We start from the raw sequence: 11884 nt of genomic DNA, 5'->3' as shown, positions 1-11884 counted from the left end.
CTCAGAGCCTGGAGCCTGTTTCAGATTCTGTATCTCCCTCTCTCTGACCCTCCCCTGCTCATGCTGTCTTTCTCTCTCTCTCTCTCAATCTCAGAAATAAATAAAAAACATTAAAAAATTAAAAAATAATAAACATTAAATTTTTTTTTTAATAAATACATACATACATAAATACCTAGGGTTGAGGGCCATTCCTTAACACTAGCTGCGCTGGCCTGGACATTGGGGGTTTTCAAAGGTCTGGGGAGCTTGCAAACCACCATTCCAGGGCCACCCAGCTGAGGTTCAAACCCTAACTTCCCAGCCCTCGAGATGGCACCGGCCAGGCTCCAGGTGAGCACACAGCAGCCGGACCTTTGCTCCCCCTGCCACTTGTTTTTATGCTTCAGCCTGATCCCCTTGACAGCTTGGTAAATATTTTCATGGCAAAGACTGACCTCTTTGCCAATTCTCCATGCTGACAATCGATACAAGCGCTGAGTGCTTAGTAAAAACGCTGCTAATGGACAATCACTTCCTTACCAGATCCAGAAGCATATCCCTCAGGCTTGTTCCCTCATTGTGTTCATCGCCCAGCAGACCCCAGACCCCGGAGATACCCGGTGGTCACGGCAGAAGCAGATGGCTCACCTTCGGGCACAAACATGTTCGCGATCACCATGAGCCCGGCCAGGATGAGGAAGGAGGCGACTGTGGCCCGGCGGCCCACATAAATCATCGTGGTGGTGGCTACCAGCATGGCGGGGATGTCTATGGCCCCAAACAAGACCTGTACCAGGTACACGCTGAGCCCAAACTTCTGCAGGTCCATGGCCAGCCCGTAGTAAGCCAGGGAGTTGGAGAACCTGGAAGAGGCAGCAGAATGGTTCCCTGTTCTGGACCCGGGGGGACAGCACACGGGATGAATGACACAGGACCCTTCTCTCGGGGAGCTAAAATTCCCTGAATTTCACCCGACTTCCCATTCTCCCCCCCCACCAAACCTAGGTCTCTGACTTGGGTCTTAGAGCCCTGGGCCCTCCCTCCACCTCCCTGCCCAACCACCTGCTCCCCTAAGCCCGTGGGGTCCCCTGTCTGCACAATTCTAGCCCCTCCCCCTCCAGCCTTCAGTGGCTGATGTGAGCTTCACGTCTAAGAGCTGGAGGGAGAAAATGAGAGCCTTGCAATAAGGCGAAGCCTCCATGGGATGCTCACTGTGTCTCCCAGTGTTTAATGAGAAATCGGCACCTGAAGCTGGGCTGCTTCTGGTGAGGGGGGGTTTGCATTCAATCTGACAGCAAAGGCGTGGAGCTCGCACACCGGGGGTCTCCACGGAAATTTAAGACATCCCTGAGGCAGGATCTCAAAGACATATTTGTACATCCATGTACAAATGCATGTTCATAGCAGCGTTATTCAAGCAACCCAAGTGCCTATTGACTGATGGGTTGATAAACAGCATGAGGTGTATGAGGCCAATTACTCAGCCTTAGAAAGGAAGAAATTCTGGCCTGCCTGGGTGGCTCCTTTGGTTAAGTGTCTGACTCTTGCTTTCGGCTCAGGTCATGATCCCAGGGTCATGGGATGGCATCCCGCATCAGGCTCCACACTGAACATGCAGCCTGCTTAAGATTCTCTCTCTCCTTCTCCCTCTCTCTCTTCCTCTCTCTCTCTCCCTCTCCTACTGTGCCTCTCTTCTCTCACTTGCGTGCTCTATTAAAAAAAAAAAAGGAATAAATTCTGACAGATGCTCCAACATGGATCAACCTTTGAGATGAAATAAACCAGTCACAAAAAGATAAATACTGTATGCTTCCACTTCTCCGAGGTCTGCGGGTAGGCAAAATCACAGAGACAGAAAGGAGAATGGCGGCTGCCAGGGGCTGGGTGGAGGAAGAATGAGGAGTTGTTTAATGGGTTTAAGATAGAGTTTCAGGGGGCGCCTGGGTGGCTCAGTCGGTTAAGCGTCCGACTTNTTAAAAAAAAATGTTTTAAATAGAGTTTCAGGAGAGTTCTGGAACACAGCAACGTGAACGCCCTTAACACTGTTGAACTGCACACTTAATGGATGGTCAAGATGCTAAATTTTGTTCTGTGTACTTTACGACACTTACTAAAAGCAAAACAAAACAAAACAAAGTCCAGAAGAAGGGGGCTCGGGATTGACCCTTGAGAACCCCTGTGGGTCGGCCTGCTTTTGTTTCCCGCAGACCACATGCTGATATGGCCGCATATGGGGAGGGGAGGGGAGAAAGTAGAATGTGACAGGGGGCCTCTCTCCAAGCGGGGCTCGGCAGCGGCACCCTTACCACTTACCGAGAAGCACCCACCAGCCCTCCCAGCTACCCCAGCTATGGGAGTCAGGGGAGACGGAGAGAAAGCAAAGATGCTTCTGGAAGGGTGACACAGTAATTCCTGTTGGGCAGGTCTGAGGGCGTCCAGGGGAAATCCAGGTCTGACTTCTCCTCCTAGGGGAGATGAGAGGCAAGGCCGCCCACATACTATTTGGAACACTCCGGAAAACACCCAGGATAAAACATCCTGTGGCTCTTAATACTGCAGGGAAGGAGTGCGATGGAAGCTTTGTTTGCTATGCGTTAGAGCAGATACTTGGACCTTGGAGAGGCCAATTCTGCCTCATCGGTCTCCTTATCTGCCTGGACATCAGGGGCATTGCCCGGACCGCCTTCTGTCCCCACCCCGTCCCCCACCGACCCTTCCCTTCTGGTGGGTTCCTGGTGTCCCGGCTTCCCTGACACTGCGCCCTCAGGCTCTCCTTCCCCCTCTGTCTGGTGTTTCTTGGTCTTCCTCCTCCTTCCTCTTTCTCTCCAGCGTCCATCTTCCTGCCTTTCTTCCTTCCCAGCATGGAAATGTTCCACCACGAATGAGACGGACGCGGCCCCGCCCTGTCGGGGCTTCCGGTCTGGTGGGGAGACAGGCATTCTGGGAAGGGAACCATGTTCCTCTCCCCAACGTGGAAACAACTTTGTCACGTTATTCAGACACAACACAATTATCCTTCGTGCTTCCCTGCCTTGACTTCTCCTGAGGCAGCACTGGGGCTCCCTTCCTATCAAAGCCTCCACAGCCTCCGGCCTTCTGGGCACCATAGTTTGGGCAACTGGGACCCCCAGGGCGGCAGGGAGGACGGAGACTCCCCTGGAAAAGCCTGGGAGTCTCGCTTTCTTCCCATCTCCTCGTCTCCCCTCATCTCCCCTCCTCTGCCCAGGGCTCTGCTGCAAAGCCATCCCCCTCCCCCTTGGCCTTTCTGAAGACTCTGGTACTTCAGGGAGGGGTCGTGGACGGAGTCTGGCTGTCTAGCAGCTTTTTTCTTTTTTAAGTTTATTTATTTATCTGAAGAGAGAGAGAATGAGAATAGGGAACAGGCAGAGAGAGAGGGAGAGAGAGAATACCAAGCAGGCTCCACACTGCCAGTGCAGAGCCCAACACGGGGAGCGAACTCACGAACTGTGAGATCATGACCTGAGCAGAAACCGAGAGTCGGACTTCAGTCGACTGAGCCGCCCAGGCGCCCCTATCTAGCAAATTAGTATCTCTGTTCCCCCCAAAATGGTTTGCTTTTTTCCATGTGCCCCATTTTCATCTTGAGGTAAGAATGACTTCCCAAGTGTTGGGAAGAGAAAGGTCCCATCCCTGCTGCATTATGTGAAGCGCCCCAACCTTGGAATTTTTAGTTTATGATGTTTCTTCCCAGTGGGAAGAGGACAGTGAGGTAGAAGCTCGCAGGCCAGGGGAAAACCTGGGCCAGCAGGTTGACCGCAGTAGGGTGTCTCTTCCCTGACTTGGGTTCCGGGGAGCTCTCTGGCTGCCCCACACTGTAACATTGCTGGGCAGAAGCCCCTCTAAAGGTCCACAGTGGGAACGTCAGGGTGGCTCAGTCAGTTAAGCGTCCAACTTCAGTTCATGTCATGATCTCACGATTCCTGGGTTCGAGACCCGCGCCGGGCTCTGTGCTGACAGCTCAGAGCCTGGAGCCTGCTTCGGATTCTGTGTCTCCCTCTCTCTCTGACTCTCCCCTGCTCATGCTGCCTCTCTCTCTCTCTCAGAAATAAATAAAACATTAAAAATAATTTAAAACCAGAGTGGAGGACAATTCCACATTTCCAATGTACAAAGGACACAGCTCCAGACTTAAATCAGAGAATAGATTCTACCTGAGCACTTCAACCCTGGCCAGGGGTGAGGTTACATGTCTAAATGTTTAGTTCGCTGGAGGGGCCAAGATGGCGGAACAGCATGGAAGGTTTTTTTGCGTCTTGCCTTAAACACAGCCAGATCAACACTAAACCATCTGGGACACCTAGAGAACTGATCTGAGGATTAATAAATATTTAGTTCTCAAAAGAGTCTTACAGGTAGATATCTAAATAGAAAATGGCAGCACCAGGAGGCTGGCTAGCTTGCTCAAGGTCACCCGGGGAGTCTGGTCTTCTACCACTGCCTGACTGGTTCCCATTAAACAAGAGGGCTGGGCTGCTCCAGAGAACAGGTCATTCATAGCCTGTGTTCCCTGGTTCACAAATAACCACATGTATTATTTAAATCTCTAGGACATTCTGTCAAGTGAAATTAAAATGGTCCCCTCCCCTTTTTTAAATCAGCTCCTTATCTTAGGATTTGCCAGCTTCCTGTCTGTCCTGATGGGAACGGATCCCTTTTGTATTTTTATCTACTTAAAAAATTTTTTTAGTGTTTATTTATTTTTTATTAAAAATGTTTTTAATGTTTCATTTCTTGATAGAAAGAAACAGATTGTGAGTAGGGAAGGGGCAGAGAGAGAGGGAAACACAGAATCCGAAGCAGGCTCCAGGCTCTGAGCTGTCAGCACAGAGCTTGATGCAGGGCTCGAATGCGGGGCTTGAATCCACAGACCATGAGATGATGACCTGAGCTGAAGTCAGACACTTAACTGACTGAGCCACCCAGGTGCCCCTGTGTTTTGATCCTTTTTACATCCGCATGCCCATCTACACGGCTGCTGTGAATTCCTTCCTGCTCACCTGGCAAACTACATGGTCATTTTGTAAAATCCACCTAAATGCCATCTCCTACATGAAGCACTCAGCACCCCCAACCAAGAGAACTGCTATAAGGACACTTGCCACACCTCAAAGACATTCTTGTTTCCCTGTCTGTCCCCCTCTGGACCCACAAGTGTTTTTCTAGAATGGGATACTTCCCAGAATCTCCCGGAGAGCCCCGAGGGCGTATCAGGATGGGACAAGGTGCATTTTGGAAAAACTACGCGGGTGATTTCAACTGGTGGCCCCCACCAAGGTGAGGCCCACTGCCCAGATTTGGGGTCCCTAAGTCAGCATGGATGTCTCATCTGTGACCACATCTCAGTGCCCAGCAGAGAATCAGAGGACCGTAGAGAAAGGGTACGGAACAGGATTGAATTCACAAGGCTCATTTGCTCGTTACATTGAGTATTTAAGAACAGACTTTGGAGGTGGGAATAAAAGGCATGTCCCTGCCTCATGGCAAAGACTTGGGCTTGAGCACATCACCTACCAGACCATCATGAGACAGCACGTGATCTTTCGGATGGCCGGGGTTCGGAAGAGGTCCAAGACTGAGCTAGAGGGACGGACGCTTGCTATTTCACTCTGGATGTAGGAATTCACCACCTGGACAAGGAGAGTTTGATCAGCAGAAGGGAAGGATCTGGGACCCTATTTTCCTGTGAGGAGTCCCTTCATCTGTGGAGAGGAAGGTCAAAGTCAAGTGCTCTGGCAAGATGACTGTCTCTAGGGGTGCCTAGGCGGCTCAGTCGGTTAAGCGTCCAAGTTTGGCTCAGGTCATGATCTCACAGTTCATGGGTTCGAGCCCCACATTGGCGACTGTGCTGACACCTCAGAGCCTGGAGCCTGCTTCAGATTCTGGGTGTCCCTCTCTCTCTGTCTCTCTGCCCCTCCCCCACTCACACTCTGTCTCTCTCTCAAGAATAAAGAAACATTTAAAAAATTAAAAAGCAAAAGATGACTGTTTCTAGTCTCCTCTCCATCCTGCCTCTTCCCACCGTGTGTTCTTAGGCAAATTCAAACTTCAGTTTCCTTATCTGCTAAAGTGACAATCAAATGAGATTATGGGGGCACCTGGGTGGCTATTCAGTTGAGTGTCCGACTCTTGATCAGGTCATGATCCCAGGGTAGCGGATCAAGTCCAGCATCGGGCTCCACACTGCTGACCATGGAGCCTGCTTAAGATTCTCTCTCTCCCTCTGCCCCTTTCCCCCACTTGTGTGCGCTCGGTCTCTCTGTCTCTTTCTCTCTGATTAAATAAACAAATAGATAAACAAATGAGATTATGTGCATCAAGCCCCTAGCCTGGTGCCTAGCATGGGGCTTGACAAATGGTACTTATTTATAATAACCGGTGACTATCTTATAAATGGTAATTATCTTGTGATGAGATTTATAACAAATGGTACTTTTATTATTGATTCTTTGACAATTTCATTTTATGATTTCTATTTTAATGTTTTCATTTCATTATTTTATGTACATTTCGGCTTGGTGTCCTCGTGAATGGGGGTTTCCCCCCTCCATTGCATGGATGGATGGCCTGGTGAGCAAAGCAGTTAAATTATTCATCTCAGCTCACACAGCCATTCGACGGCAAACGTTGCTGCCAGACTGGACCTCTTCTTATTGGGTTGATTCGCAGCCTCTTCACCTGGATGGTCGGAGGCACCCGGGAAGCTCATCCTGGCACATCCTGAGGCCACCAGCAAGATTAGAAATGGTTCCTGGGGCGCCTGGGTAGCTCAGTCGGTTAAGCGTCCGACTCTGGCTCAGGTCATGATCTCATGGTTCGTGGGTTCAAGCCCCGCATCGGGCTCTGTGCTGACAGCTGGCTCAGAGCCTGGAGCCTGCTTCAGATTCTGTGTCTCCCTCTCTCCCTGACCCTCCTCTGCTCACTCTCTGTCTCTCAGAAATAAATAAAACATTAAAAAAAATTTAAAAAAAAAGATTAGAAACAGTTCCTATCCCTTCTTCGCACCCATGCCGCCTACCTCTTTGGTCAGCCTCTCCCCTTCGTCCCTTCTCCCATTCATAACAGCCACCTTCCGAAGGTTCTCCACAGCTTGCCGGGACTTGCCGTGGAGCAGGAGCCATCGGGGTGACTCTGGCAGCCACCTGTGACCAGCAGGGGAAAGAAGAGTGGCAGCGTTGAGCGGAGCTAACGCTCCAAACCCTGAGAGGTGGCCTGTCCTGCCGCCCACTGAATCCAGAAAACTGGGGGACACACCTGCTTCCCTTTTCCAGACCACATCAGACAGGGAACCCCTGAAGGGGCATCTAGAAACTTCCACAGATCCAGTTTTGAATCTGGTTCTGACCCTGGTGGGTGGCTTGAATAAGGCATGGGCCCTGCCTGGGCTGTGCCTCAGTTCTCCACTTGTTGTGAGTTGCAAAGGAACTGATGAGGCCAAACCACTGGAATATTCTGGAGCCCTGTACTAGCGTAAGGGATTTTATTGGAGCTTCCTGATAGCTATGGGCAGTACCTGTGAGCCCGTGGTCTCCACAGGCATCGACTCTCTTTTGTGGGTCACTGCATACCCCAAACTTGTCATGGGTGTGGGCTTAGCCACACACAGGCGCACCCTCCCACGCCCCTCTCGGTCAGGACGTACCAAGAATAGAGGAAGAAGATGAGGAAAGGAACAGAGACAGCAAACTGTAGCCATCGCCAGGGGCGGATCACATACGCCACTCCGGCCAGGATGAGCTGCCCCAAGGTGAAGGAGAACCCCAGCAAGACCCCCGCCATGGTCCGGCCCTGGGTGGGCATCCACTCCACGACTGCAGAGAAAAATCAGGACACCATCAGTGAGACTCATAGCCCATGAGGTTGTCTCATTCACCTGTGCCCTTTATAGGGACTGTGTGGCCGCTTGAAATTTTTCCAGAGACCTGCTGAGACACAGCGTGCACCAAAGAACTGACTATAGCCAATACAACACAAGAATGTTAGGAAAAATCACGGCATATTTTTTTTCAATTCTAAAGTCAGGAAAAGCCTTTTCTAAGAAAGCCTAAAACCCAGAAGCAACAAAAGGGAAGATCTACAAAACTTGACTTTACAAAAACAAGAACATCTGAATATAAATAAACACCGCAAGCCAAGTCACAAAGTCAGCAAACACAGGTAAACAAACAAAAAATTTGCAACTCAAATTACAGATAAAGGGTGGATTTCCCTACTATCGGAAGAGTTCTTACAAGTTGCTAGGAAAACGATGAAAAGGCAAAACAAAACAACCAAAAAATCCCCACAAAAAACAAAACAACAGGCAAAAGATGTAAATGGTTGGTAGGAAAGAAAATAGAATGGCTCTTAATTACATGATTATTGTGTGAATAGCAAAACTTGGAAACAACCTACATGCCCATCTAGGGGGGACTAGTTAATAAAGCACGCAGGAGGCAACCACCACAAATTAACGAGGACACTTCTTTCCCATGAGCAGCCAGCTCGTGTGTCCAGTCCATCAGCAAATCCTGTTGCTTTCACCGGAAGAATCCAGCATAACCCCTCCCGCTTCCTCCTGCTATCCCCTGGCCCAAGCCCGTCTGTGGCTTGCTGGTGACCCACGAGGGAGCCTCGGAACTGGCATCCAGGGGATCCTGGGAAATATGCGACATCAGATCAGGTCAGGCCTCGCCTCAGCTCCGGATTCTCCAGTGGCCCCCGCTTGCTCAGAGTCAAAGTCAAAGTCTTGTAAATGGCCACAGGCCTTAAGAATCTGTCCCCCCAACTCCCTGACCTCGTCTGTCACCACTCGCCTCCCCACCCTGTGCTCTGCCCCAGCCACAAAGACCCCCTCCTCTAGTGGAACCCACTAGAAACACATGCCCTGGTGTCTTTGCCTGGAATGTTCTTCCCCCAGAGAGCTGCGGATGCCTTCCCTCCTGCAAGCTCTGCTCAGTGACCCCTTCTCCGCGAGGACTTTCCCTGGCCACTGTCCCCGCCCTCTGCCCACCCCCATGCTTATTTCCCTTGCGGGCTTTAATTGTCCTCTGTGGCACTTCTCACCTTCCAACGAGCTATATAATTTACCTATTTGTGTTCTTATCATTCTTCCTGCACAAAATCACGGGCTCCACAGGAGCAGAAATCTGCCTCGTTCATTGCTCTGCCTCTGGTGCTTCGAGGAGCATCTGGTACTTAGAGGTGCCTGTATGTGTGTGTGTAGGGGTGTGTGTATATGGGTGTGTGTGTGTGTTGTGTATGTAGGAGTGTGTGTGTGTGTGTGTGTGCGTGCGCGCGCAGGGGTGTGTGTGTGTCAGAGCTGATTCTAGCATGAGATGAGCCATGCATGTCCCTTCCTGCCTTCAGAGCCCATGGCTGAGGCGAGTGGGCTGGGATTGGCTGGGATCCTGCATGAGCTCAGCGACTTTCGATGTCCTGATTTGGGGAGGGGGGGTGTCAGATGTGCCAGCCTGATACATCCTGGTTCTCCAGCCGCACGATTTCTCCCCCAGCCCTGAAATGAAAGACCCATCCCGTCTTTGGCAGCCGTCTCTGGATCCCTTAGGCGCGCCCCCCTCCCCAAGCCTGTCCCAGGGGCAAACTAAGTCATCAGCAAAAGCAGGCGGCAAGCCTGTGTGCACTGTGGGTTTCCTGCTGCCCTACAGTGTGCCCGGCCAGAGCCACCAGGAGCTGCCTGAAACCAGCCTAGAGGACTGACCTTGTCACTTTGGGCTGGGGGCAGGGGGGGGCGTTCCCACCTGGCTTCCGGGGGGCCAGGTCTCCACACGGCACTAAGGAGTTACCACCTTTGCCTCCTGGGTGAACCCTGCCCCTTTTGGAGCCACATAATGTCAGGGCTGCCCGCAGCCTTGGGGGCCACTGTGTCTCACCTCCCTTCTGTGTCCCCACCCTGAGCCCACAACGAGCCTGGCATACAGTAGGTGCTTACTAAGCGGTTATTGTTGACTATCTCACACAGGAAACAATCCAACCCTCTCAGCGCACAGGTGGGCAGATGGAAACGCAGGATCCAGAGAGCCAGGGCCGGGGCTGAGAGCCCAGGTCGCCCAAGAACCCTGAGGTGGGGGCACTGAGTGGAGGTTCCTGGTGAGAATCCCAGCACAACGCAGCAGGGAAGACGTCACTAACAGGGCGGCCATCACCCCATTCCGCGAGCCCCCCTCCCCTCCAGGCCCCTCCTTGGCTGGACTCACCCAGGGAGAGGGAGTTGAGGATGATGCCGGAGAAGGTCATGCCCATCAGGAAGCGGAAGACGCAGTAGGCACTGAACGAGCCAAAGTACGCCGTGGCGGCCCCCGAAACTGCCAGCTGCAGGTAGGACCAGAGCAGAGGGCCCTTGCGGCCCAGCCTGGGCCGGTGCCGGGCACGAGGTCAGGTTCGTTGGCAGGAAGGGCGGGAGGAAGCTACCCCCAGGCCCCTCCCTCGGAACGGTCGGGCCGGGCCCTGGAGGCAGAGGTGGGGGTGGGGGTGGGGGAGAAGCGTGGTGTGGAGAAAACTGAAGGTGAAGAGATGTATTTCCTCTTTTGTTCCTTCACCCACGGAGTATTTCTGGCCCCCCATCCCACGTCCTAGTCTTCGGGTTTAGGGAAAGGCAGGCACTCTGCAAAGGGCCAGAGGCAGGTGGGGAGAGGGTCCCCGAGTGCACGCCTGGCTGGCTGGAGGCCTCGCCCCAGAACTCACGGGCCAGTGGGAGCAGGACCCCAGGGCCAAGCCTTCATGTAAACGGGTCATGTTGGGGAGGTCCAGGCTGGGCTGGGGCCTTGTCGCACCACAGGGGGTCAAAGGTCAGGGTTCAGGGTGGCAGGGTACCCCAGTCTGGCTCTGGCACTGCCCCATCTGTTAAGTGAGGGTCCAGGGCCAGAGTTCTAGCTGGACTGGGAGGGCAGCAGGGCAGGAAGAGGGTGGCCAGCACTTCTTCCCCACATACCCCATGATCCACTCATTCGTTTACTCATTGTTTGTTTGTTTGTTTTGAGGGGGAGGGGCAGAGAGAGAGGGAGAGAGAATCTTAAACAAGCTCTGAGCTCAGCGTGGAGCCCAATGCAGGGCTCTGTCTCACGACCCTGGGGACATGATCTGTGCTGTAATCAAGAGCTGGACCCTTAACCAACTAAGCCACCCAGGGGCTCCTCATTCATTCATTTTTAAAAAAATATTTATTTTTGACAGAGAGACAGACAGACAGACAGAAGGCGAGCAGGGGGAGGGGCAGAGAGAGAGGGGGACAGAATCCGAAGCAGGCTCCAGGCTCTGAGCGGTCAGCACAGAGCCCCACGCTGGGCTCAAATTCACAGACTGCGAGACCATGACCTGAGCCGAAGTCGGACGCTTAATCGAATGAGCCGCTCAGGTGCCCCTCATTCTTTTTTCCTTTCTTAAGTTTATTTTTGTTTATTTTTGAGAGAGAGAGAGAGTGAGCAGGGGAGGGGCAGAGAGAGAGGGAGACAGAATCCCAAGCAGGCTCCGCGTTGTCATGAACCGAACCGTGAGATCACCACCCGAGATGAAATCAAGAGCCAGATGCTTAACTGACGGAGCCCCCCAGGCGCCCCTAAGTACCAGTCCTGCGCTGGGGGCCGGTGTCAAACCAGACACTGTGGAAGCTCACACGGAGGGAGAGCAGGCTGTGCTGTGACGCAGGGTGACAGGAGACATGACAGAGCTGCCCACGAGGGGCCTGGGGCACGCAGCACAGGGGGCAGTCTGTGCTCCAGGGTGGGGGTGGGGGGAGGGCCCCCCAGAACCTGCAGCCAGGGAGAGCTGAGGGGGAGGGAGAAGGGAGGAAGGCGGGAAGGCAGGGGAGTGGCTAGAGGAGGCGTGGAGCAGGAGAGCTTTGTTCTGGCTCCTGGAAGAACAGAGGAACACAGCCCCACCTCCCACC

At 52.7% G+C, this 11884-nt stretch overlaps 1 protein-coding gene across 1 annotated transcript in view; it reads right to left on the bottom strand.

Annotated features, from left to right (window-relative positions):
- LOC144227964 (solute carrier family 22 member 20-like) overlaps positions 1-11884 on the bottom strand; it is a 23435-nt gene that overhangs the window by 10164 nt on the left and 1387 nt on the right. Inside the window, 5 exon segments of the mRNA XM_077759775.1 lie at positions 631-845; positions 5515-5630; positions 7019-7142; positions 7643-7811; positions 10197-10351. Of these exon segments, the coding sequence (XP_077615901.1) occupies positions 631-845; positions 5515-5630; positions 7019-7142; positions 7643-7811; positions 10197-10351 (779 nt within the window).

Source organism: Crocuta crocuta, unplaced genomic scaffold (assembly GCF_008692635.1).
Source record: "Crocuta crocuta isolate KB4526 unplaced genomic scaffold, BGI_CrCroc_1.0 scaffold53, whole genome shotgun sequence".
NCBI classification, from domain to species: domain Eukaryota; kingdom Metazoa; phylum Chordata; class Mammalia; order Carnivora; family Hyaenidae; genus Crocuta; species Crocuta crocuta.
The sequence above is the reverse complement of the archived record's forward strand: the minus strand, read 5'-3'. Positions and strand labels throughout refer to the sequence as shown.